Genomic DNA, 27833 nt, shown 5'->3' with positions numbered 1-27833 from the left:
GCGCACGGGCACGGCGCGGGCGCCATGTTGGAGCGTCGCTGAGCGCGGGGTCTCGCTGTGAGCGCGGCCCGGTCTGCGCGGGACTGGGGCGGGGGAGCCGCGCGGAGCCGCGGGGGAATCGCCCGGGCGGATCATGGACGTCGAGCGGCTGCAGGAGGCGCTGAAAGGTGGTGGCGAGGCTGGCGGCGAGGGGTGGGGGAGCGGTGTCGCCGCGCTGAGGGGAAGACTGAGGTCTCTCAGACCCTGTGGGGGGAGCGCCCCTCGCTGAGGGCCACGGGTCCCCGCGCTGTGGGGAGGGGGCTGCTCGCTGGGGGGGGGTCCCGCAGAGGGGGGAGAGCCCGGAGGTCGTTGTGGGGAAGTGAAGGGCAGGGCCCCCGATCCCCCTACCCAACGATCCTCGGGGCTGCGAGAGGGGGGGATCAGTGACTCTCGGGTCTCCCCGGCTGCCGTCCTGGACTCCCCGGCCTGGCCGCCCCTTCCTCCTCATTCCTGCCCCTTCCCCGCCTCCCGGCCCCTTCCCCCGCATCCCGGCCCAGCCCGGACCTGTCCGCTTCTTCCTCCCCAGCCCTCTCTGTTCTGGGCTCAGCTTGAGGAAATCAGCCTTTTTCTGTGCCGTAGCTGCTCAGAAGAAGTTGCAAATCAACTTTTGCTACTCTGGTGCGTGCGGTTTCTCCTCAGGAGAAATAGTAAGTGTTTCCCAGGGCTGGGAAGCTGGTGGAGTTCGTGGGAACAGCCGGAGCATTGAGAGAGCACGACAGTGTTTGTGTGGGAGCTGTACTGATAGTTGAAGCAAATCGCTAATTATTATGAATTTTTGTTCTGTCCCGTCTTCTTTTACCGTTCTTTTTCTGTCGTTCTCATGCCAACAGATTTTGAGAAGAGAGGAAAGAAGGAAGTCTGTCCAATACTGGATCAATTTCTTTGTCATGTTGCTAAGACTGGAGAGACGATGTAAGTGTGACTGTTTTGGTGGTCCTCAGTTGTGACTTAAAACAAATCTTGCATTTTAAGTCAGTGAGATTCTATTAGGATTCTCTTTTTGCCTGTAGGTTGCTTCATGGAGCTAAATAAGCTTTCCCTAGTTCCCACTTAATTTTGTGTGGATTAGTTTAGTTTGCTGATAGTTTTATCTAACGGGGGCAGACTTCTTGTATAGGCTTTGCTCGGGGGTGTCTGTCAGGTCTTACTGATCCTGCTCAGCACAGTAAAAACCTGTTGCTTTTCCCGGATTTTAAGAGAGATTCAGGTTTTGTAAGTGGCGAGTTCAGCTGCTGTTGCAACGTTTGCTGTACCCTGTTGTATAACCGCGTTTGCAGTATCTAACTGTGTTATTTACATAAAGATATCAGTGGCTCAGATTGTTTCTTTCTGGGCTTTGTAACCATCCTGTGATTGTGTCTGGGTGCTGCTCGTGAAGAGGGGACAATCCGGAGGTGCTTTTTGCAGACCAGAAGCGTGGGAACTGCTCTGAATTGCCGTCGTTTTTCAGCTCGCACGGGAGTTTCCCTTCTGCTGCCCTTTCTGTCGCGGTTCTCCGGGAGGGTTTCCCCCGGAGGTGCGAGGGAGCCGCGCTCCTTTCAGGGATCGGTGCTGCTGCGGGTGACTTCCTTGTGGATCACTATTTGGCAGGAAGGGGAAAGGCTTCCCCGGCTGAGTTGCCGTAGCTGTGCTCACTTTCTGGCGCCCAGGCTGTCTCCTTGTTTTTGAGGCCTACTGCCAGACTACGGCTCCAGCAGGGGAGATGTGCTTTTACGAGTTTTTTTGTGACCAACCAGTGACCGCAGGGGCTTTGTTTGAGTTTCCAGAGTCCCTCGAACTTGTAAGAGGTTTTGTAGGTTTTGGTGGTTTTCTTTTTTTTTTTTTTTTTTTTTTAGCTTGCTAGTACTGCTTGGATTAATGGTTTAGAAAGAAAAACAAGTTCTGAAATGTACTTTGCTCTTTGAATAGAAGGCTCAGGCTCAGCAGACATACACAGCTGTAATGCTTAAATTTTGGTGTAGTGCTTATACAGAAAAAGCACGCCACGGTAAGCCCATACTAAAATATGTTTAAAATATTTTTCCCATTCTGAGATATTTCTTTAGGTTGTTTTTACTGTTTCTGCCACTATCACATATATTCCAAAATAATTTTTAAAAAGTGATTCTATCGGGGCAAGTTCTTGGGAAAATTATTTCCTCTCTGATTTTATTTTCATTTAGGAAATCGAGGTTTATTTTTTATTATTTTTATTTTAGTTTTACAAACTTAAACCTGAACTGGGATTTCTCATCTGATATACAGATCCTGCTTTCTATGTTTCCAGCGTTTTCTTTGTGGTGTCTTTGAGGTCTGTACCTCTTTTCAGCCTTCTTGAACCTTTCAGTTGCATTAAATTGTTTTTTAAAAAGTGTTGGATGTGCATATCAGAAGTGTGTAATATGATCTGGAGCATAGGATGGCATGGAAATACTGTTCTATAATATTAAATTTGTTTCAAATTATCTACCGAAGTCTTTATTTGTTCATCAAACATGATTGTGTGTTCACTGATGTGTTATGTATCAAAATCTCAGGGGAAAAATGAGTAAAAATTAAAATCTCCTGGGAATCACTCACGGGAAGATTGATAATGTGCATTTTAAGAACTTAGTGTATTTTTTAAGCTAGTACAACTTGACCATTGCACAAGTATGCTGGAATAGACAAACCTACCAAATATATACAAATTTAAAATTCTCTAGATAGTCTGTATTTTCACTCATACAAAAGTAACTTTGTGTAATAGAATCTAAACCAGTAATAAATAGATACTTTGGAACAAGGAGATAAAATACTAGTTTGCAGTGACATTTGTTAGGATCTTTACTAAGTTCAGAGTATAGTTTAAAAAAAACGAACAGCAAGGATGGTTTAGTCAGGGGTAATTACATCCATGGTTTGCAGACTTGATTATTGAAAAACAATGGATCTTACTCAGTCACAGCCTGTTCCTAATGTAACAAACAAAAAGTACTGAGGCGAATCAGGACAAGTGAAATGTGAAATACTTTTGCTTTCAGTTAGTAGTTCTAGGAGAGTTATATGGTCTTCATGGGAGTTCTGTCAGCTTTTTAACTTCATCATGACTACTGATTTTTAGAGTATAAACTGCAGTCTGCATCCTGGGGTAAATGTTCTCACCCCCCGTACATCTTCAGACACAGTTGCAGCAGATCTTGGTGACTCTTAGCAAACTTAATTTGAAAATGTACAAATGAAGTAAATTGACTCTTTAGTTTCTCCTCGAAGCTCGATCATGGCACACATAGCTTCCTCAACAGATGGAAAGCACAGGCTCAGGTGAGGTTGCTGGGTACCTCCCTGCCCCCACTTGTTCCAAAGTGCTTATTCATCTGAGGGAGTTGGGAACAGGTATGTGCAGGTTTAGGTGAGGCTCTGATCTTCCTGGGATTTCTCTGGCAGCAGCCTTGTCTGGTGCAGCCTGTGGGTCACTGTTTCACTTGGGGTGTTCAGCTGCTTCTGCAGCCCCATAGGGATCCGGGGCAGGAACTTCTCAGTCCTGACTCTTTTGGACGAGGCTCAGTTCATTGATCCACGTTTCGTCCCTGGTAGCTGGTACATCCAACTGCAGAGCAACTGGAGAGGTAGTGAAGGGGACGAACAAAGGGTGAGAGGTGGTAAAGCCACCACTGCAACTATGATAAGGCTCTTAGAGAGTATCTTTATTGTAATTAGAGGCCTTTCTCACAAGGAAGGTGTGGAACAAAAACGTTGCTAATTTTGGTTCTATTATCAGTGTAAGCTTAGTTGTGTTATCAGTGCTGTGTAGTAAAATCCTGATCATACAATGACATGCATTCACTTCATCTTTTTGAAGTTTTCCTCTTGTGCAAAGTTAACCATTCACTTAATTGCTGGTGAGATTATGGCCTACATTTACAAAAGCCAGTCTAAACTTCCTATATTAGAGGTGACAGAAGCAAAAGTGTGATTGCTTGGCTGCTTTGAGATATTTTTGTTTCTTAACAGTTGCCCTGGTAAGACTTAGTCTTAGGTGAAATATAAAGTTTGTTGTTCTACCTTTTTTAAAGTTGTCTTGAGTCTTAGGAATTTTTTTTTCTCTTTTCAGAGGAGTGGCATACTCCCTATTTAATCTGACTTTTTACTGAGATACTGACTTGGAATTTCCTTAGTGAGACCGAGCACAGTCAGGGAAGTTTGTTATAACCTCCTTGTCTCCACTTTGTAACAGATCGGTATGACTTGCAAAACTGAGAAAAGTGAAGAGAGATGAAATTTTATAGTCCTAATACTTTACTGTATCTGAAAGATGTCTAGAAACAGGATGAGGTTTTGTGCCCTTTTTTTTTCATAAGAAATCCACTTACCTATTTTTTCTGAAGTAGAAAGAGCTTTAAGAGATGGGATGGAAATCAGAGCACTGCAGTACTAGAAGTGACATGGAACAGTGAAATTATTTTGTTGTTTCTGAAGAATTCTTAAAAATAGATATTAGGATCACTTCTCAATTGCAATCTTGTGTCCTGTATTTAAAATGTTTTCTCTTACCTCTTAGGAAATTCTCTTGAGTTTAGAGTCACTCTGCCGCTTCAATAGTAAAAATGTTTTTAAACCATATATTTAGGTATTTCATCAAGAAAATCCAATGTGTTGGACTGGAAAGGAAAACTAGATTTTTCTAAAGTGAAAAATAAAACTTAGAAAACTAAAGCAATCAAAAATTTTGTTTTGGTTTTCTATGCATTTCCCCCACTCCTGCCCTGGGGCAGGGAACCTATAAAATGCAATTTTAATGGCTTACTGTAGTTGAAAGTATAATGCAGAAGCTTTCTGACAGTGAAGGAATCCAGAAAGTAGTGAAGTACCAAAATCTGGAGCAATAACAGCTCATAGGCAGAAGTGATTAATTGTAAAATCCTTCTAGGCCTAAGTAGAGAACTCTGCCCAGGATGTGATGCAGTCACACCGGTTCCTCCCCTTAGTGCAGCATAAACAGCCATTAAAATACATTCTGGCTTTATTTCTTCCTGTAGTGAAATTCTTTTGGAAGCTCAGAAATGTTAATTTGAACCTCATCTGAGCCTGAAAACAACTTGTTTCTTCGCATATTTCCTTGAGGGCCAACACAAGTGGTTTTTTGCAGTTTCTTGAGTCAAGTTTAATTCATGTGATTGTAGGGCAAATATGCGCATCGGTACTGTCATCTTAGAATAGTTGGAGGCAACTGCTGGAGGTGATCCAGGCAGACCCTGTGCTCAAGGAGAGCTAATTCCAAAGTTGGATAAAATTGGTTAGGGCTTTGTGCAGCATTTCTGAGAATCTCCAGTCATGGCAATTCAGTAGCCTCAGTTTGGCTTCCTGTTTCACTGCTTAATCACATGCACTGGGAAGAATGTCTCCCTTGGAGCATCCTGGGCCCAGTGCCTCTCACCCTGCACTTGTGCATCTCAGAAAGGAATCTGTTTCCATCTCTTTGGATGCAATTATCCCTTCAGTGGTGAAAGTCAGCAGTTGGATTCCACCACCAGAGCCTGTTTTCCAGAGGCAGCCGTGCTGCCTTAGCTTCCTGCAGCAGCCTTGGTCACAGCACAGGCTGACAGTGCTCAGCTTCCCCCCTGCCAGTGCAGGGGTTGCCCCGCTCTGGGCTGTGAGCACCAGCGTTTGTAATTGGGTGTGGTTGGACTTTGGATCCCAAGCACCACAAGTACTGCAGTGGAGCCTGATGCTCCCCTGGGGCTGCAGCTGCCCAGCTTTGTGCTGGTGTGCCTTGCTCAGGTTGAACTACAGTGTTCTCTGGTCTTCCCTCCACAGCAGTCAGTCAGGTGGATCAGGGATGATTTGCCTTTAGTAAATTACATAACTGTAAATGTAAGTTACATAACTGCAGTTCCACCAAAGATAATGGCAAAAATACTTTTGACCTTTTGATGCAATTTCATGTACCTTACGTAGCAGTGAACTTTTTTCCTACTATACTTTTAACCTTTTTTGAATCAGTTTAACTTTTCTATTAGTTTATTACATCAGTGACATAGTTTGTCAGCTGTAGGAGAGCTGAGTGAAGATGCAGTAGCCATGAACTCCTACAAGAATAAGTTTGCATCTCAGTTGAAGTGTTTTAAATATGTACTCTGAATGCTTGTATAATATCCTTTCTCTTGTTACAGATGTATAGATTTTTTAGCCATATGTCCTCTGGCTTATTTCACATGCTTAAATTTAAATCTGTTTTTTTCTCCAAAGTATGTTCTCTGCTTTTATTCAACGAACAGTTTTCTTGCTTGACATGTGTGTGCTAGCATTTTTTCTGATTTGGAGACAACTTACTTTCTGGAAATCTTAATGCTTATTTGGGGAATGTAATTCCTTATGATTTTTTTTTTTAACATGAAATAAAACAATTGTCAAGTTTCTGTTGTGATGAGCAGGATCATGTTTTTCTGAAAGAAGTCTCTGTGTGCCTTTGTTAGTATAAGCCTCTTCCATTTCCATGTTCTCAGTAAAGCAAGAGATGTGAGTAAACTTCCTTGCATTGTTGTCCACTATTATTCCTCACTAACTCTATTCTGTTCAGCATCTGGAATTACCCCCCCACTAACTCCCATTCCACTGACACTGTTTTCTGTTTCATAATCCACTGATACCTTGAAAGGACAGGGATCTTTTGTCAAAAAGCCTGCTGATATACCTTTGTCAACACTAATTTAGCTTCCTTGCTCTTTTACCTCTATTATAAACAAAAATTTCTGTATGTGTGAATTGTGTAGCTGTAGTACTTCAGAGCAGGCAGTGGTGATATTGATGAAATCACTTGCTGCTTTGGGAAGCACACACTGTTGTAGTGTTTTATTTTAAGTGCTGCCACTTCATATCTATTGGGAGTGGGGTTTACAGTATAAAGGTCAGACTTTAACTGCCATTATAAAATGTGTGTGATGAACTGAGCGTAATAAACATTAGTCTCTCTATGGAATACACGTGTAAGGAAATGCAAAAGGCAAACTGATTGCAGCACTGAGGTTTTGGGGTGATGGGACTGTTTTAATCACAAATGTAGCTTTGCACATTCAGATTTGCAGTGTGAGTGTGGCTTCCTTCCCTGTTGCTATACACAGTTCATTCTTGTGAGCACATTTCCTGATAATATTTTTGGCGGCCAGTCCATGTCACTTTGCACAGAAAACCACTCCACCGTGTATTCTCTGGTAGTTAATGCAGTTGCACGTGTTTCTGATGATCACTTTTGCTTTTATTCTGTGGTCATCCTTCTCCTCAAGCTCAGTTCTCTGCCTTGCTTGATAGGATTTGTTATCATCCTCAGAGTTTCTCTCGGTTTGTACCTTCACCTCTCAGTGACGTTGCTGTAGTGGATGCTTCAGTGTGACCTCTGATATTTTCCAGTGGCCCTCAAGTCTCTGTTCTGTGGGGGTTGTGCTTGTATTTAATCTGAAGTACTTCCCCAGGCATTTGGGTATTGTTCACTCCGTATTACACTTCTGAGTGGTAAGGATGTTTTTCCATTTTGACTTTATAATTGGTGAGCCTTGATCCCTCTTCCTGTCTGAAGCTTTTGGGAAGGTTTGTGCCTGATGGCACATGGGGGGAAGGAACGAGGCAATAGTGCACACAGAGGGAAGGATACAAAGCAGTCTGGTTGACTTGGGGAAGGTGGATTATCAAGTTTGTGGATGAACCAGACTGATGCTGCTTTTCCACAAAGCTGATACATGTCTGGCAGGTCTCAGTTTTAGAGATAAAAATACTTGAAGACAATGACAAGATTTCCGTGATGGCAATACCTGGTGATGCTTGGCTTGGAAGTGGCAGGGGAGTGTGATGATGCACAGACACTGAATGCCTGTGGATTGGGTCACTGAGGTAGGGTATACCTTGTCAGCCCAAGCATGTGTCAGCTGAAAATGCCTTGTGTAGAAGCCAACTGGATGGCTTTTGTTTCTGGTTTTGAATGAGTTAACAGGTGCAATTTCCCTGGTCCCAGTAGTACTGCTGTGAGACCTGAGTGAGGCCTGTGGGTTTTGGGGACAGTGAGTAAGGTGGCAAGCACAGGAACTCACTGCAATAGAGATGCAGGAGTAGCTGCACAGGGTGCATTTTCCTAATGTGGTTTCCCAGCTCTGTTGCTTGATATAGTAAACATCTGATCATATTATCTCAATGTGGCCTGCCGCTCCTCTGAGGTGACTGGCTCCTTTAACAGTGACAGCTACATTTACCAGAGGAACTGCAGGATTTCTTGTGTGGATTTGGTTGTTCTGGGCAAACTGGTGATACCTGAAGCAACATTGGTGTCCTGTATTGCTTTCTCCTCTGCTATAAGGAAGTTAATTTTTGAATGAAGAGTGTTGTAATCTTGTACTTTTTTGTTCTGTGGTCAGTTTTTGCCTTTAAAATAAAAAAATGAAAGGTGCTTGAGTTTGATTTTAGATAACTCTATTCACAAATGTATTTCCTAGAAAATTTTGGACTGAAATTTTTTTTCTGTTCTGTGGGACAGCTGTATTCCGTTGGAGTCAGCTGAATATTTATCAGCAGAGATCAGAATTAGTCCCTTGATGATTACAGATAGTGCTTTAATGTCTTCTTCAGCTGTCTGTTTCCATAACTAAATCTCAATCTTTGTTGTTCCTGGCAAGAGCAGTAGTAATTTTCAGGCAGCAGAGGTGAACACTCACACTACTGAAGTAGATGTCGTTCTAATGTCTGACAGTTTCCCTGGTTCTGGAATGAGCTTATTGTGCTCCCAAGGAGAGCAAAGACTGGATTTAGGCTGACAACAATCAGTGAGTGAAAATGGAAAAACACCTCCTGTGCTTGTGGGAAATACCAGTTTTTCCTCTTTTGAACACTTCAATATATTTTTAATTAAAGTGAAAGGTAACATGAGGTAAAATCCTACTGAAGATAAAATGTGAGAGTGTTTAATTTTACATGAGTTATCAGGTGAAAGGGAACAGGACGCTCTCCCAGGACGAGTGCTTTGCCAGTGTTTTTCTAACAGGAGCGTGCTCTGCAGCAAGGCACAGTGTTCCAGGAAATTCACCCTACCTGGAGCACCTCAGCTTTTAAAATTGGATGCTCATTTGGAAACACTCATAAAGGATCTAGCACTTGCCTGGGGGTTTGATTTAATGTTAGGTTGAGGGGTTTGTCTGTTTGCCAGAAGCATGTGAGAGGCCAGTCTCCATTGGGGTACAGGGGATTTTACTGTGTAAATCTGTTGTCATTGTTTGTAATTTCCCATGTTAATCTGCACTGTGTGAATGGTGAAAATAGCAGCAGTGTGCAAACTTACGACACTAAAATGAATTGCATCAAAATACTGTTAAAATAAAGCACAGGAAATAGAAAAATAAGTTTAAAATACAAAGAATATTTGACACAAGTGGAATTAGGTAAGGTATATTCTTTTACCTGGTAAATGAATGCAGCTGCTTAAAGGAATGGCTCAGCTCCCTGTTAGTCACATCACACATCTTACTCTGTCTTATCTGCAGCATTAATTTTGTGGTTAGATCAGTGATCTGCCTCACCCCCCTGTGTGTGGGATCACGGGAATGTGTGGGAGCAGCAGAGCACGCTTGCCCCTTTTGGTGTAGACAAGGACAAGGTTAAGTGTGTGTGGTGGGGCAGCACCCTCCTCCTCTGCACTGGGATGAGATTCCTGTGGGAACCTCAGCATGGCTCATCTCCCTGTTAGTGGGAGTTCAGTGCTGCTGCTTTTTATCCCAGAAGTTTTCACAGGTATTTTCTGAAAAAATTGAAAGTCATTTCTCTACCACTGAGCACACCTAGTTGAGAAGCAATCTGTTTATATCATAAATAATGAAATAGTAATTCCTGTACAAAAGCTAAGATGCCAAATGGCAACAGGTTTGGGTTTTTTCATTTGTTGGTCTGAAATCACTGGGAATTGTGTTTTACAGGCACTTCTTAAGGTTTTTATCTTGTGCACCCGTTCTGTATAACTGTGTATGCCCAGGTGTCCTTGTTTATAGCCACTGAATAGATTTCATATTTGGGTGTGCTGGATAAGGTAAGGATTGATACAAAACCCTGGCAGAAAAGGTAGAGGGAGTAGGAGTAGAACAGAGGTATCCAAGGGAAGAGCTGAACGTGGCCTCGGTCTCGTTCTCCCACAGGCCTGCAGTCCATGGGTTCCCTGTGCAGCTGCAGCTCCATTGGCTGCTGGAGAGGATCCCTGGATGCTGCTCCGAGTGCTGAGGCGCTGCCAGGGAGCAGGACAGGGCAGGCAGTGGGACAGGGCAGGCAGTGGGACAGGACAGGCAGTCCCGGGCAGGCTCTGGCGCTGCCTCCCGCTGCTGCTCTTTCCACAGCCTGGGGGAAGGGAGCCACGCTGGGGCTCCTCGTGCCTGGCATGAGTTCTGTGCTCCCTGGTGGCAGACACGGGCCTTGGATTTGAGTGGGCATATTCCACCTAGTCCTTAATATTCCTGTTGGATATATCTTGCATCGAGGCTGTGGAAGAGCAGCTGGAAAGCTGCCTTGCCAGGGGGTTTGAATTGGGTATGTGATTGCTGAGTGCACTTCATTTTCTCTGCCTTTTCACTTTCCAAATAGTTCTGGAGATCCCATTGATAGACCAGAATAGGAAAGGAATTAACTTGTTTTGGATGAAACTTTAATTTTGCCTTTGACAGCCTGGGGAAATTACTATGTCTTATACTTTATCTTTGTCTCCTACAAGCTCTAGAATAAGGCACAAAAGAAAAGAAACAGTTACTAAAGTTGTCAAGTTACTTCACTTCAAAACGCCTGTTTCCTACTAGCAGGTCTCTGTGGGAGTGTCATCTCAGTCAGCAAAAATTGGGGAGGCAAAGGTAATACAAGTGACTCGCATCTCTCATTCCATGTTAAGTGACTCCCTCAGAGATTGTCCTCTGGTTCTTTCCTTGTGTGTTCTGAGGACATTGCCTTAAAATCAGTTTAGCTGGACATAAAATGTTTGCATCCTAAATATACAAATTAGCTTGCCTTTTTTTTTTTTTTTGTTTTGTTTTGTTTTTTGTTTTTTTTTTTAATTTCTGCTGGTCAGAGAGCCAATAGTAGAAGTGTGGAGAAGGAAATACTTCCTTTTACTAAGTTCTGATATTTCTTTTATGGCCTGTTCAATGAACAGAATCAATAGTAGATCTACTTTGGTTTCATTTTATGTTCTGTGTGGTATTCAGCATCTCTCCAAAACAGATGGCATCCTCTTAAAATTTAAATCAAGTAATTTTGTAATGAACTTAGACACTGTGAAATCTGAAGACAGACATCCCACCAGGACTCCTGGGACTCTTCCTGCTTTAAGTACATAGCTGGGTCTCTGGAAGCTTAACATCTCTTCTATGTAATGTTTCTCTTAATTAAACCTGTAATCTGTAAGGCAATCCAGAAAGATTTATGAAATAATCGCAGTACTTTCAGGAGTAAGCCTTGTTTCAGGCACTCTGAATTTTTCCTCCAGTTCTTCAGTCAATTTTAGGTTTTGTCCTGCTTTACTTCAATGGGTCTTACTGGAGTTTGAACCTTAAAATCTTGCAGAGTTTGTCTAAAGTGCGTGAGCCATATGCATTCCCTTAGGGTTATGTCTGATGTTTTATTACAGTTTTCAAAAAGGGAGATGAGTAAGTCAGTGTAGTTGTCTTCTGCACTCCTGGAGCCTCCAACCTCCACCTCATGTCCAAGTCGTGTGTTGGTGTAGGGGGAGCACTGTTAGAGCAAAGCCTTGCAGTGCAGTGCTAAATACATGAGAGGGAACCATATTCCGTTTGTTCAACATGGATAGTTTTCCCTTAAAAATAGTAGGGATTTTCATGTTTGTCAGGTCTTGCCCAAACAACCTTGTTAAATATTTCAGGCTTTTTGCTCTTCTCGTTGACACCTTATCTCCCGAAGTGAATATACCAAGTGGGAAAAGAATCAGGTATAGAAACTTGTCCAATGGTCAGAAGAAAATATCAGTTAATTCTCTGACACACAAAAATAGTGCAGATATTCTCCTCTTCCCCAATAACCATTGTGGTAAGAGAGAAAGCTGCTTTCATAGTTTCACCAGTACAAGCATTTTGCATAAGCAGGAGATAAGGGAATGGGGGGATGTCTTTTACACTCTGGGAATGATATGATTAGATTATTTCCATGTAAAATGCAATTTTGTTTGGATATGCGTGTTTGGAAGGATGAATCTTATGCAAATCACATTAGTAGAGACGCAGTCATTCCTTGCAAGCAACTTTGTGCTACTAATTCTTTGAAATCAAAGCATTGCATCAGATTGCTTGCCCTGCTTTCTGTCTGAGGTGGCCTGTTCCCTGTTGAAGATGCTGTTCATCAAGTAGAATTGGTGCATTTCTAAACTTGGTTGATGTTGCTTGGCAAATTCTGTTGATCTGTAGTAATGGATTAGTTCCAAGAGCAAATCATGTAGTGCAAGTACAGGTGTGAAATAGATTGATGGCTTTTATTAGGGAACAGAGCTATTTAGGATTGAATTCTTCCGTGGTTCTGCTCTGATAATGCTAGATTGTGTCTAAATTAGCCTCTCTTCTTTTTGTTGTTGTTTTTTATTATTCTTCCTTGTACAGTGGAGATATTTTTGTTGCTTCATCAACTCTCAGTGACTCAGTGTGTTACTGTAGCACTGTTCTGACTGTGGAGTTCCCCATCCCTCCTTTGTGGCTTTCATCTTAGAGTTTAACTTTCTTGTCTTCACCTACTAATTTTGATTCCATTCTGGGGTTTTATGTAGCTCTGTGTGGGATTTAAAAAAAAAAAAAATTATTATTGATTTCTTTGCATAGTCTGTCATTTAATTTAATCTCTACTTGCTCATTTCATGCTTATGTATTCCTTCACCCTTTCCTAGCCTTTTGTCATGTTGTCTCTCTAATTATATGTAAATCTTCTCAAAACTTGCTGATGTTTCTTGTAGGATTGGCTGTTTGGTCAGATGCTGTCTGCTTTCCTGATCGACTCTGAAAACCAAACTGAGTGTCTTCAAACACTGAAATCTCTTCCATCCATGTTTCTCTCTTATGTTTCTAATGTTTAATGAAATTTCAAGGTCAGGGACTGCACTGGGGTACAATATTAGGGTGTTAAACATCTTTTCATACCTTAAAGCACATTATTAGCAAGTATTAAATGTTTAAGTAAGGTACAAAGAAATGTTGGACTCTGTGTGAGCTTCCATGCTCTCATTTGTTGCTTGACTTTTATAGGTGCTTTTTAAAAAACAATTAAATTGTTGAGTTAAACTACCAGCAGTTGTGTCTGTCCTGGGAGAATTTGAAATGGGTGGTGTCTGTATGGATGCAAGCTGTAGTTCTGAAGTGCTGTGATTGGTTGTTTCTCTTCAGCCATTCCTTTGCCTCTTGTTAGGTGCTTTTTCATGAAATCAGTTTCTTCCTCTGTATGCCAGAGCAAATCATTTAGGTTGATAGAAGGAAAGGATGGTGCAGGAGCTGGTGGGAGGGAAGCAGAGGACTCTTCCGATAAGCTGGCATTTTTTCCTAAATGATTTGGAGCACATGTGGGACTACAGGCTCATTAGCCCAGGAGAGCTCTTTGTACAAGTATGTTTACACAGAGTGACCCAGATATTGTAGTGATAGGTGCCTTGATGTACATAAAATGTATGTAACTACAGAGCTGTCATGCTCTAGAATGAAAGTACACTGAACCAAAACATTGCGGGATCAGCTAATTTTTTGAAGTATTGTTTTTGAAGGTGTGGTCACAAATCTTAGTGTGTTCTCGGGAACTTTTTTTCTTTGAGTGGCTATAAAAGCTCTCAAAGTTGCTGATACAAATTCCCAAGCTAGTGTAGTGGACAGGAAGAGCATGGTTTGGAAGAAAAGGCTGATTATGTGCAATGCTGAGTGGGAAGAGCAAGTATTTATAAACAAGGCTGCTCTGAAAAAAGTATGAACAGTATTTTCTCCATGGAATTTCTTCAATTTGTTATTCTTACGAACTTAAGATGTTTATCAGTCATTTTCCAGTGTATAAAACTGTAGAAGAATTTTCTTTCGCTTCTGTTTGGCTCTTGTTAGATCAAGAAGGTATTGACCAAACTTTCCTCTTGGTTTTGGGTTCCCACATTGTGTAACAAAGCAGAGAAGATAGAGGGCTTTCTCAGGAAGTTTGTGATACATGTGGAATATTTTTCTTTTCCTGAAAACAGATATTTGGCACTTGTTTGTCTCTTCTGTTTGTCTTTCTAAGCAACGAGTCTTTCAGTGAATGGGGATAACTTAAAATTTCTAGAGGTGTAGATACAGATTACTTTGATAGCTAGTAGGATATGCCACTTTTAATTTTGTATTGTCTAGCAGTTCTACCCATTGTTACGAAGGAACTGGTTTTCTCTATGGACGAGACACATGAGTTTCTAGAGTTCAGCTGATGCCAACTTGTACGTGTCATTTTCATAGACTGGTAAAACAGGAAAGGTGACTTCGCTCTTGAGACACTTTTGATCACTTCCACTAAGTAAATGGGAACTGAGAAAATCTTACTGTCCCTGCAGAAATAGTTTTGGTTTTTTTTGGTCAGAAATGAGTTCATTGTTTTAACAACACTGATGTCAGGAGAAGCATGGGACAGCTCTGTTTATAGTTTGAGCTGCAGTTCTGTCTGAGATTGCACTGAATGTAACAGTGGCCTTTGAGCAGTTCAGCTTTCCTGCTGCTGCTACTGCAGCCCCAGCAGCAGGGAATCCAGCAGTGCTGGGAAAAACTGCTGCAGAAACACAGAATGTCCGAGCAGCAAGGCTGTGCTGAGCCCCTGCTGCTGTGGTTACACAGCTTCTAGCAACAGCTTGTTGGGCTGATCTAAGCTGGTGTTGCTCTGTCTGGATTAGCTGTGGTCAGCCTTGTGATTGCAGGATGAGGTTATCCTTAAACTCTGCTGCCTCTGTGTGTAACCTGTCCTGTGTTACCTGGTCAGCAGTCATTTAGTAAATGGTTTGGAATGCAGGTTGAGAGATGCTCTCTATGTCAGTAGTTCAGTGTGTTGCAGATGTAAGTTCTTAGCCTTTTTATAATGGGACAAATACTAATTAAAATTTTGAATTCAAAATCGAAGTGATAGTTTTCTGGACTTCTGTATATGGGCAAAATGTTACAATCTTTGTTTTCTGTAGCTTCAGCATTGTAAAGGAGCTGGTGGGTGCTGCTTTCAGGCAGTAGATTGCCATTTTAAACCTCATGTTGTTGATTTATTTCAAACACTGATGGGTTAATAGTCTATGAAAAGATAAGTGTTACTATTTAGCAAGAAATAAATAACAATGAAAACACAGAACAGCGGAAGTTTTAAAGTGTGGAAATATATCCAAATGGAGTTGTCAAAGAATGTTTAGAATAATAGTGGAATCCCCTTTCATGAGGCAAGTAAAGCTCTTGCGATGCTCTGTGGGGAGTAATCCCACACTGTCACGGGATTATTTACTGTGTTTCGTGGTGTGTTTATGTATTACATCTGTGATTTGTTACAAACACTTTGGTTTCATGGTGGTAACACTGCAGAATTGTATAGCTTTTTTATTTAACATTTGTAATAGTAATGCCTAATATTGTACATTGGAAAATTATAGTATTCTGCTTTGGGTGTAGAATGCTGATTGGAGACTTAATCCAGTGAGACTCAGTGGTGCTCTTTAATCCATGCCATTCCCTTTGGGACCTTGATGTTTATTTATTTATTCATTTTTATTATTATTATTCACTAAGTCCTATGGTCCCTCCGGTTGTGAGGTGCTTAAAGGTCTCTTGTTGAGGGAAAAGAGAGGTTTGCTTTCCTCTTTGGAATTCCCCCATTCTTGCAAATTTATCATTCCTAATAAAAGACAGGGGCTTTGTGTTTGGATCTCTGTAGATAAACCTGAGCTGTATTTTCCCCCTTTTCATCTCATAATTATTTCTTTGAGACTAAGGAGGAAATTAAGGCAAAGATGACGTGGCCCTGCTTTTCTGGTGCAGGCAGGCTGATAGAGCTTCCTTGGCCTGTGGTTTGGGATTTGGTGGTGCTGGAGAAACAAACATCACCACAAGTGGTTCACAGCACAAATAGTTGTGTCAGCCCCACGGAAGGGCAGCTACTACGTGGGGTTGAAAATAGGGCCACCAAAGGCAGCCTGTAGATAAAATACAGCCTTTGGCTAAATTGTTCTCTATATAGTTTAATATTGCTTTGAGCAGGAGCTGAAGGGCTGTCCAGGGGCTCACATTTTACACTTGTTTGGTTTGAGCCTGCTCATACCAGATCGTGTGTGTTACAGATAAATGTCTAAGATCGTCTCCTCTCCTTGTTTATTGTTTGTTATTCCATATTTCTTCCTTTTCTCCGTCCTGGAGCTGTGCAAGCTCCTGCATTAACAGGAATAGAATCAAATCGATCCTGAACTAAATCAGTTGTTTTCACATTGCTCCCTGTGCTGCTCAGACATGCACGAGCCCAAGGAGGCCCTGAACAGCTCCTGTGGGTGCTCTGTGGGGCCGTGGGTGTGGAAGGGCTGGCTCAGCACTTGTCTGTTGTAGCTAGTGTGAGGGACCTGTTTGCTTGAAAATTTCAAAATGTAGAATTTTATAAATTATGAAACTTGAAGCTGTAAGGCAAAACATAATTTGGAAACATCTTAATAGCTTCCTGCTGTGAGAATGTTTATGGGAGTCAAAGTTGTTTTGCTCAGTTTTTCGTCAACAAGTGCCAACTGAGATATAGAAAATCCTGGCCTTTTTGAGAGAAAGAGATGCAGTGAAATGCTTTTAAGGTGTGTGGAGTTACAGAAGGCTTTTGGTAAGGTTTTGTTAGGGAAGCAGATAATCCTGTGTACAGTTGCTGTATGGATTCCAGACTTGAAACACTTTTTGTTTTGGTGTGGTGGTTGGGTTTTTTTGTTGGTTTTTTTTTTTTTTTCTTTTTTCCCCTTGCTCCTTTTGTGAGCTCAGTGAAAACTTTAGGCAGCATGTAGGCTCACTTTGTATTGTATAGACACGTGCATATTTTGCATTTAGGTTTGCATTGTCAGTGGATATTGGTTCTTTAAGGAAACTGCCTCCCCTGCTGTTAATGGCAATTGATTTGTGTTACATTGTTCCAGTGTAATTTTTGAAATAGTTACCATGCTTTAAATTCAGGAAGGAAAATAGCACTGCATTACTTGCCTTGTTCATCTTAGGACTGGCATACCAGGGTGAATGTTGTTATGCAAACATAAACTTACACTGTTGTTCTTTGGGTTTAGGACTAACTTGCCTATGTCTCAATGCTTGTGTTTTATGCAGGGTTCAGTGGTCTCAGTTTAAAGGCTATTTTATTTTCAAACTGGAGAAAGTCATGGATGATTTCAGAACCTCAGCTCCTGAACCAAGAGGGCCCCCCAATCCAAATGTGGAATATATTCCCTTTGAAGAGATGAAAGAAAGAATCCTGAAAATTGTCACTGGATTTAATGGGTATGTATCCTTTGTTTTCTAAAATCAGGCTAACAAACATATTTCTCCAGTTTTGTAACATAGTTTGTATTGTCTGTCTGGAACTGTTCATCTTGCTTCCTTGAATAGATGAGCAGAAGCAGATATGCACCTTGGAAATACATTGCAGTAGTTTCTGAACTTCATTATTCTGTCACTAAATGAAAAGTGTGACATGCTGTCATGTCATTCACATTGTTTTTTCAATCTGTAGTTAGTTTTTAAACAGTGCATTCAAAGAAGAATCATATTACTGTGCGCATTTAAGAGTAAAGTCAGATTGCTTTCAGTATATTTTGAAATACCAAATGGGAAGAGGTCTTCTGGTGTTCAGTTCCTGATTGTTTTGTGGCAGTTCACTGGCTTTTGAAGAAGTCATGCAGTGAGAAACAGTGTGACCAGGAGGTGTACCTGGGTTAGAATTGTTAAATAATGCCAAATTCAAATTTTCAGCTGAGGTGATACTTATTGATGAAGGACATGGATGTTTGATCAGTTGCTGACAGTGTCCTAGATTAAAATGTATCTGTGCCCTTTGCTGGTTTCCTTCTGGAAGTTTTTGTTTCCTTTCAAATAAAGCTCCTGATGTTTTTGTCTTATTTGGTGTGTCCTTTTTACTAGCTTACATAGTATTTTTGTTGTTTCTAACTGGATTACATGCTTGCCATAAGCTGAGTCATCCTGGTTGTGGTGCTCAGTGCTTGTTAAGACTTTTCAGCATTTTTCTCAGCTTGTTATAAATCGGCATGTTCTAAATTTTGTATTCCTGATACCCTGAAATTTCAGATTCAGCGGTGCTACTGACATGTCCTTAGTATTGTATTTTGATTTTTGATAATTTATACTGTCATTGTTCCATGCTACTTCATTTATTTGCAGTTTAGGAGTCTAAGTCAGATCTCCTCTTCCCCCAGCAGCTGCTCTCATGTAGGAGACTTCTAAGAATGTGAAATTCAGCTTGTTCTCAGCTCCCCAATATTTATACCAAGCTGCTTCACTGCAGGAATTTAAAAACAAACCTATCCTTTATGCTCAAGTCTGCCTCTCTCCCTCCTCCCCCAGCTTTTTGTTAATGCTTCGTTGCCCACAAAATGGGTAATGTTCTCCCAGGGACAGTTAATGAATGGGCTGCTGTTATCTGCTGTTGTTCCCAAGTGCACTGAACAAACCTCTGGATGATGAGTCTGGAGCTTAGGCTGTGCCTGTGCTATTTTCATCCTTTGCTGTAGCACTTCAGGGTGCTCAACTTCCTCATACTTTGCAGTGAAACTCCCAGGCTTTGAGGAAGCAAACTGCATCCATTAGTTACCTTAAAGGAAATAATGCCTGGGGATGTTTCAGGATCTGGGACTGCAGAGTGGTTCATTCAGTAAATCTTGTAACCCCCACAGGGAGGATGTGATTTTAAAAGCTGAATCATGTGGAGATCTGTCCAAAGAGTAACAGCAGCAGGTTTTGGGTCGTGGGATTTGTATATTCAGGCTTCTTTAGAGCTGTGGGTGTCATTTCAGGGTACCAGGGCAGACAAGGAAGCTACTTGATGTGACTTTATTATTGGGATGTTTTTATTAGCATTTGTTTGAGAGAGAGGGAAAGAGTTCAAAGTAGCAAGTTTTTAACAAGTTTTGAGTTGAAGAAGTAACACATTAAAAATGACCTCTTTTTTGGGGTCTTTCTAGCTGAAGTGCCTTTTAAAGAAAGCACAAACTGGCTCTTTTAGCCTGTCTGTATCTTACTTGACATGGTGTCTTCACAGGTTTACAGAGCCAGATTCTCTTTACAATTCTCTTACAATTGCTTTGGAGTAGGAACTTCTTGCCATTTTTTTATCCTTTTATCCTTTGTTAGTGAAGCAGGAAGTTCCAAGGTAAGTTACTGGGGATCTCAATGACAGAGAAATTTTCACAGCATGAATAACTTAGATCATAAGCCAAATTTCATTTATGTGGGTTTGTTTGTTTGTTTGGGGTTTTTTTGGCTACAATTTAATGTAACTGGTATAAGTAATTTTCCCAGATCCCTCTTCAGTACTGTCCAAATGAATTTTTGGTTTGTAATTCACTCTGGACTGTAGTGCTGGAAGTGCTGTTTTGAGTGTGTTGGTATAGAATTTTGAGTGGTTACCTTAAGTGGGCAGATCAGGACTATTCATGCAGCTCATATGCTGAACTAATTAAATTTCCAAGCATTTACAGTCAGTTCTCGTACTGCTCACAAACTTTACTTTGGTGTTCCTTTATAGATTTACACCAGTTTAAATTACTTCTGGTTTAAGATCACGTTGTTGAACTATTTTAAAACAGTAGTTTTTCACCAGAAAGAGTTCCTGAGGTGAAGTTAACTTTGGGTTTTGCCAACTAAAAGCATTTGCAAGTGTTGAAGGAGTTCCATGCTGAGGGGTGATTGTGTGACACCGGGTGCCATCTGCTGCTCAATGCATGAAGTTCACTTTGCTGTGAAGAATTTGGAGGGAAATGAGTTGGCTTTTGCTTTTTTCTTTTTAACTTCTTATAGTTGAGATTAAAATAGGAAGACAGCTTTTCCTTCTGGAGTCAGTTGCAGGCTGCACATTTCTCGAGTTTTCTGTCTTACTTGGGGGATTAGCACTGTGTTGATGTTTCAAAACACTTCATGTCACAGCATTCCAGGTGACCCATTAAGTACAGCTAAATCCAAATTAGCCACATATTGATTCCCCAGGATGTCTTACAGATCTGGCTGATGGAGAATAATTTAAAATTCTGTATGTTTTTGTTTCTGTTGAATAAATGGATCTTTGAATGGACAGTCTAGTCTATTAAAAAAGAATGAAATATTTTTATTTATGGATTTTCAACCAAAACCCAAAATGGCCATCACAAGAAACAGATCAATATAATATTTTATCTATATGGAAAGATGAACAGATCAAGTAAATTCTTTGTGACTTAAAAGTTGGAATGTTAAAAGAAGGCACTGCACAGAAGCTGAATATTGTGAGTATGGACTTGATCTTAAAGGTCTCTTCTAAGCTTGATGATTTTATGAAGAATTTGGGTGTCAAAGATTGCTGCTTGCCCAATGAAGAGCAAGGGAAGGGAAACTAATAATGCCAGAACCACTGTCAAGTTTAAGAGCGTTCCTGTAATAAACTGAATTAGAAGGAACACTTGTTCCTGTGGTTTTTCTGGTTTGTTGAGGATTAGGACTTCCTCAGTAACATAATGTACAGGCAGTTCTGAAAAACATAATTAAATTACTGATACTTAGTCACTCTCTGAGTACTACTTGCTTTTAGTTAAAGTGAGTTGTCATGTGGGATGATGAATTGGAGCTGTGCTGACCTGTTTGCACTGAGCTGGTGGCAGAGCTGGCCATTTCTCACGTGGCTTTTTAGCTAATGAGCAAAGCTGGAGATCCATGCTGTGTTAGCTCATGGCACAGGCTGGAGATACCTTGTACTGACTTCCTCAGAAAATAATAAAAGTGGAATTTGGACAGAAATTGACAGTATAAGGATATACACACACATGCGTGTCAGTCTGTATTGATGCAGCTCTGGATTTGTATTCCCAGCCAAAAAATGGTTCATAAATATTGTATTAAATATTCTTCTTAAATAACTTTTAAAATGCTTATGGCTTCAACTTCCAATAGTTAATTGTAAAAATGCATGGTACTTTATAATTATACTGAAATATTTTTGTCAGAAGTTTGTCAAAATGTGATGCTGAACTTGGATTCAAAGTGTGTGACACCTCAGGTAACTGGGAATTGTCTGTAAAGTATTGCTTGTCTGAAAGGTCAGTTTCTCATTTCAGCAGGGATGAAACTGAGTGCAGAATTGTCAAAAAAAGAAATGTGTTTATGTGGTTCCTATGGGCTTATACATCACTAATTATTATTAATTATTAATTATTTTTCCTGATTTGGTCTTTGATAGATGAGTACATTGTCCAGTTGTAGCAAAATAGATTATTTGTAACAGCTGAAATATAATGGTTCTACTAATTCCAACATTTACTGCTTTTTCTGTAACTGTGTTTTGTAAAACCTGAAATAAACTACAAGTTGAGACTTTTTTAGCTCTAGTGTGTATGACTCAAATTTGTTTTGAATCCCTTAAAATTTCTCTATATTGGAATAGTACAGTCAGAAACTTCACTGTTGATCTGATTTCGTTTTTGTTGTTTAAATGAGTCCTTTGAGTTGTGGGATGATGCATTTAGGATTCTGCTTGGGTTTTGTGGTGGTGAGCACAGGAAACAGCTTTGTGTATGAGATAAATAAAGCCTTGAGGTGCCACCCAGTATTGCTCATGGTAACAAATTTCAGTACTGGTTTTGTTCCTCCTTCTCGGTAACGGGGAGAAAGCAATAATGTTGTTGCTTCCTGAGAGTCATACTTATTAAAATAAAATTAAATTGTTATAAATCTATTTCATTGCAGCATCCCCTTCACTATCCAGCGACTCTGTGAGTTGCTGACAGATCCTAGGAGGAATTACACAGGAATAGACAAATTTCTAAGAGGTGTGGAAAAGGTAAGTATTTCTCTGACAGAGAACACAGCTCCACAGTCACAGCCACCACTTAATTAACTTCCCAATTGCTCCCAAAGGTCTGCTGGTTTCCTTGGGGCTCAGAGCCAGAGTATAGCTAATGGCTGCTCTTAAGTGTCTGAGTTTGTTTCATACCTTTCAGCAGCAAAAAGCAGTTCTAAAATAACTTCAGACATAAAAATTAATCTCAGGGCTGCAACTGCTGTGTTTTGTAATCACTGTGCAGTACTCCAGCTGTAGTGTGTGGGGGGTGTATTGGCAGTTGTTATATGGAGTGCTAGTTAGAAATGATCAGATGAAACCTGAATCTTTTGATCAGGCATTTCCTCCCACATTTGGTTTCAGAGTAGATCGAGAGGTGAAGAAGAAGGGAGGCCCCTTCCCTCCAGTGTCTTTTGTTTCAGTGTTTAAATCCTGTGGTGTAGCAGAGTGTGCCTTCAGAAGAGCACACAGGTGTCTTAACTGGCATTTTACAGCTTATATCAGAATGTGGGATCCTTCAGAAGCCAGGAACAGATTTTCAAGATATGGTTCCACAATTGGATTCAGCATTTCTGGAGAACTTTGTTCTCCAGACATCCCTCAGTTAGAAATTACAGGCACTCAGGCCTGAGGCTTAATGTGCTGGTCTTGTTAAAACAGCAACAAACTTATTAAAATCCTGAATTTTGGTGTAATTATGGCCTGACCTTGTAAGTGGGAGCAGAGCTACCTTTACAGATAGGACCAAAATCCTGAAACTTTTGAAGTTTTGGGATGTTGTCAAGAGCTGAAGCTTCTGTTTCTGAACTCTTGATGTATTTGTTGTTTGTATATTACAGAATGTCATGGTTGTCAGCTGTGTATATCCATCTTCAGAGTGAGTATAACCCTCTTTTCCATGAAACTTCAAGCTTGTGTTGCTCACAGGGAGAATGTATGTGTGTGTCTAATGCATTTCTCTTGCTGTCAGTAGTTGTATCTAAAAGCCAGACAGGGAGAGTTCACATTTTGTTATCCATAGTGCAGTCAGCAGTAGGGATGGTGTCTGCAAGTGTAGTAATTGGGAAAAAAGTAAAAATTCCTTGGGGACTGACAGTGGGGGCTTTATAAGTTTGGGATTGGGAAGTTCTCTGCAAACAAGCTTGAAGTGATTTAAAGTTCCTTTATTCATAACATTTTGTTGTTTTGTTTGTTAGGAAAAATAATTCCAGTAGTTTAAATCGGATGAATGGTGTTATGTTCCCAGGAAATTCACCAGGGTACTCTGACAGGTGAGTTCAGTTCCAGGGGTTAACTTTGACTGGATAGAAGCAGTGGAGTTCTGGGAATAGCTGGTTCAGATCCCTTTTTACCTGTTGTGATCCCAAATAAGTAGCCTTAAAAATGAGGTGTGCCATGGAATGCACTGGGGAGTGGGGGTAGAGGAGGCAGGAACATGTATGCTACATACTGTGTATTGTCGTCTCTCTGTCACCTCGTTGAGAATTTTTTCTTGTTATTTAAATTTTTTAATCAAATTTGCACATTGGAGGCAAGGAGTATTTTATTCAGTATAAAACAGCAAAGCCCCTCATCTGTTTGTTTAGTTTTGTTGATCTTATAAAGGAAGGGTATAGCTGCTTTCTGCAAAATAGGAACAAGTTACTTTGCTGAGAGGCTGGGTTAACTTTCCATTATTATTTTTAAAGATCGAATGTAAATGGCCCTGGGACCCCCAGACCCGTGAGTCGAACGAAGGTTTCATTGTCAACTCCCATGACAACCAACGGTTTGCCAGACAGCACAGAGCATAAAGAGCCCAGCTTGCAGCAAACAGAGGAGAAGAAACACAGGTTTGTCAGAAGGAGTGTATTTTGAGCTTTTAGTATTCTCAGGTTTTTTATTTATGTTTAAAAATAGTTTAAAAAAGACATGTAAGGGATGCATAACGGAGTCTTAAGTCAGGAGTGATGACTTTAAGGTTTTGTTATGTAATAAGTGAAGCAAATTCTGTTGTTGTGACTTAAAGTGTTTAAATCGAAGTAGTTGCTACTTTTTTTTAAAGTGTGACGAGATACAGAATGTTTGTCTTCAATAAAAGCTACATCTGCTTTTGTTGCTTGTAGTGAATCACCAGCGTCTGAATCAGAAGGTGCTCAGAGCAGCCCAGTGAAAAATAAGCACTCTGAGGATGATCCTGCAGAAGCAGAAGGACATGAGGTAAAAAGACTTAAATTTGACAAGGAAGGGGAAGCCAGAGATGCACCAAACCAAACTGCCTCTAGTGAAGTCTCTTCAGGCATGGGGGAAGAGACAGAAGCATCCTCTACATCTCAGGATAAAGAAAAAGATGCTACCTGTGCCAGACAGCACTGTACAGAGGAAGAGGAGGAAGGTATTTCAGAGTTCACTGTCTTCTTTTACTTCCAAGGAGTTGGGATTTTCTTTGCTGGAGACCAGTGCTGCTGGGATTGCTGAATGTCTCCTGTTGTGCTTAAAGATGAGCTGCTTGTTCGTACTTCAATTTTGCATAATTTACCAAGTCTATTACTTCTTTTTCCTTGGTCCTACACTCAATTTGAAACTTACACAAGGGTACTTAAAATCTTTTGGGGCCATAAATTAGATCAGGGTGCACCAAGAATTCAATAATGCCTACTTTAGGGTATCATCAGGTGTTCTCATCTTTTCTCCAGATGGGGATGGGTCATACTTACGTTTTACTATCTTTATTAATAATGGAATTTACTTTATTACAGCTATAAATTTATGTTTTTTCACTGAGGAGACTGAGCAACAATGTCTCCACATCCTGTCAGAACAGTAAAAATTATCTCACTGAAAGGCAGGCTCTGTACCTAAGTAAAAAAAAGAAACTAAAAAACCCCAAAAAACCTGCAGTTAAGAGACTAATCTAGTTTTTACATATTCTTCAAAGTTTCGTTTTAATTATTTTTTGCGGCTGGAGAAATAAACATCTCTCTGAAACATCTACCAAGAATCTGTCCATATATATTTCTTTCCCACGGGACTCCTTGTTTGATACATTGTGTTACAGTATCCCCACTGTAACAATTCTTTATGGCTCAAGTATTTGTACAATGTTCCTGTAGATCATGATGGCTGTACATTTGAAACAGCCATGTTTTCATAATTTCCCGGAGACTGATTCTGAAGGCAAGTGGAGGATGTGGGGAAGCAAGAAAAAGTTACTTCTTAGACTTCATCTTTATCAAGTGAAGCTTCACTAAGTGAAGCCACCTGTTAAATAAAATAACTGGACTTTATTTTATGGTATGTTGAGAGAGTTTGGATATTCTGACAAAGGTGGCCACTGCTTTATCTTCTAATAAAATCGGGGTTTGTCTGTTTTTCCTGACCTTGGCTGTGTTGTGGAAGTTCTGCTCAGCATAGCTGGGAGTGGAAAGTAGCAGGATTAAGGTATGTTGAAAAATCCCTTGGTAATACTGTACTTTCTCTGTTCCTAGAGTCCTTCATGTCTCCCAGAAACGTTGGTCCAGACAGAAAAGAGCAAGACAAAGACAGTGACTCCTCAAGTGTGGCCGAAGAGAGCTCTGAGGAGAACAATCAGATGGAGGAGTCTGAGCAGTCGCGGGCAGAGAAGGATTTGCACTCGGCTGACAGTGACATCAGTGCATCTGCCACTAGTGGAGCTGACTGCAGTGAAACAGAAGAGCTGGGCTCCTATGCTAGTGAAACTCCCGAAAACTCCTCAGAGACCCCGATGGAAAACAGTGATGAAGCCACAGAAGCTGCAGATGAACCTATGGAGCAAGACTAATTTAAATAAACTTAGAGGCAGTATTTTCCATAAGGCTCCGGTTTTACACTGTATAAATAATTTTATGTAATAAAGTGGACCTTTAGTTTTACAAAAAGAAGCAGGTTGTAAAATAAACTTCTCCATGGATTGAACCTTGAAAGAGTTGTACATGATAAGAACTGTGAATACCAGCTCCTTCAGGTCCTGCTTACCGCTGAACTTTCGTTTGGTCAAATCAGTGGTTTGTGTATAGTTTTTTTTATTTAGAATAAAAGTTTTTAAACTGGAAGGTAATTATAATTTTGACAACTTTTTTGGAGATCACCACACCTAGTTGTATGTAAGCAAGAAAGCTTTTTGTCTTGTCTTTTTCTGACAGCTCTAGCAGTTACTTCATATTTTGGTTACAGTTTCAACATTTGACATGTGAAATTCGGGGTTTCAGGCTGGTTTCTGGATTTTTATTTGAATACACACCAAGAAACCTTCTGTTGTGTGTTTCAAATGTGTTCCATTTCACACACACATTTCACACACACATCTCCGCACAGCATGCACACCTCCGTGTACCCTCAGTGTTCTAAGGGGGAAAGGGTATATTTTTCTGTTTCTATAAAAGATAAATACAGCAAATACTTTTTCTATAGGGAAAAGACTGAGTTCACCTCTCAAGGCACTTTGCCTCTGGAAAAACAAAACACATGAAATCTGGCCCATATGAAACCCTGGAAATAGTAACATTGTTGAAAACACCCGAGTAAACACATTCCAAGAGAACTGTTCCAATGACATTTTTGTATACTTCTGAGGTGCCTGAGTGAAAGGAGTTCATTTATTTATGACAAAATGTGCTTTATGTTGAGAACGTTGTAATCAAAATATTAGCTTAAACTTTTGTAGAAGAAATGTTTGAAAATAAAATACCTTGGAAGAAATGAGCAGGTATTTGCCTTTCTGAGTGCTTCTTGGAGCTTGTGAATATTGTAGAGAAGTCTCAAGAGTTCCTCCAAGGTTTGCAGGTGGCATCGGGCTGATCACACCACTGGATGGGAAGGATGGAGACGTGACCCTGGTCATGTTCCTGAGCTACAGGGCTTAGGGGTGCAGAGGAATCACCACGATTTGTATAACATTTTGGAAGTGAACTAAATATTTTTGAACATACTACTTTGACAGCCAGTGTTACATTTTTTTCAAACCAGCTCAAAGCACAAACTACTGCTTTAAACTCAATATTTTCCAGTTCCCATATTTAAAGACATGCAAGCTGCAACCTCCCAGTCACAATTACTGGCTGCCAAATTTATACCTGTTTCTTCAACTGTACCTTTTTGATATTTAGAATTTTTAAATTTCTGTAAAGTAGATTTTTTGTAGATTGTAATGAGTGCTCACTGCCATTGTGAAGCGGTATATAATTGTATAATTTCTGTGTGTAAACTGAATGCTTGGGCTTTCAATACAGTATTCATATAAAGCAATAAATATTAATGTTATGAAATATCTGAGTACATTTTTATCACAATTGTCCCTCTGGTTTTAAGTTCATGTACCTGAAGTACAAAAATGACCTCTAAAATGCATGCTGATAGTTTCTTGTACTACATGGTCTGCTTTGTATTGTTTGGGGGAAAATTAGGTTTTGATTAATACCAGAATTAATTTGGCTCAGTTGGACTATTTATAAAGTTATTTCTTGCTGATGTTACCTATCAAGTTGTGAGCAGACAGGATTCAGGGAGACGCTTGCAAAAAAAAAAAAAATCTTACTGATCGAGATCCCCTTGCAGAAGGAAAATTGTATTTTGACTCATTTTCATTGTGCTGAAGGGTTGGATGTGTGTCATCAAATTAAAGGACTGAACCAAAATGTTGAAATTAGGGAAGTTTAAGATTATAGTGACATCTTACACTTCTTTTTTTCTTTTTTTAATATTTTGCCAATGAGAAAATTTTAAAATTTCTAAGTTTAGAGATTTCTGAAATTTTCTTTAGATTGTTTATTTGTGACGATACTGTCAATAAACTTGTTCTTTAAGCA

The 27833-nt window shown here is 40.4% G+C and overlaps 1 protein-coding gene across 1 annotated transcript; it reads left to right on the top strand.

The window, feature by feature from the left end:
- Window positions 1-27833, top strand: PPP4R2 (protein phosphatase 4 regulatory subunit 2). Its single transcript, XM_042013911.1, has 9 exons — window positions 1-167; window positions 870-951; window positions 17319-17489; window positions 21936-22029; window positions 22869-22906; window positions 23226-23300; window positions 23718-23861; window positions 24135-24403; window positions 25497-27833. Exons 1-9 carry the CDS (start codon window positions 134-136, stop codon window positions 25808-25810), a joined length of 1221 nt encoding a protein of 406 aa, XP_041869845.1. The 5' UTR covers window positions 1-133; the 3' UTR covers window positions 25811-27833.

The sequence above is a fragment of the Corvus kubaryi genome, unplaced genomic scaffold (assembly GCF_017639235.1).
Source record: "Corvus kubaryi isolate FWS band 111438036 unplaced genomic scaffold, C.kubaryi_AGA036_p1.0 136, whole genome shotgun sequence".
NCBI lineage: Eukaryota > Metazoa > Chordata > Aves > Passeriformes > Corvidae > Corvus > Corvus kubaryi.
This window is presented reverse-complemented; position numbering and strand designations above follow the sequence as displayed.

Coding starts and splice junctions, on each gene's coding strand:
- PPP4R2 (XM_042013911.1), top strand. CDS start 134: ATGGACGTCGAGCGGCTGCAGGAGGCGCTGAAAG. Junction 22,907..23,225: donor TGTGTATATCCATCTTCAGA/GTGAGTATAACC, acceptor TTTGTTTGTTAG/GAAAAATAATTCCAGTAGTT. Junction 23,862..24,134: donor ACAGAGGAGAAGAAACACAG/GTTTGTCAGAAG, acceptor TGTTGCTTGTAG/TGAATCACCAGCGTCTGAAT.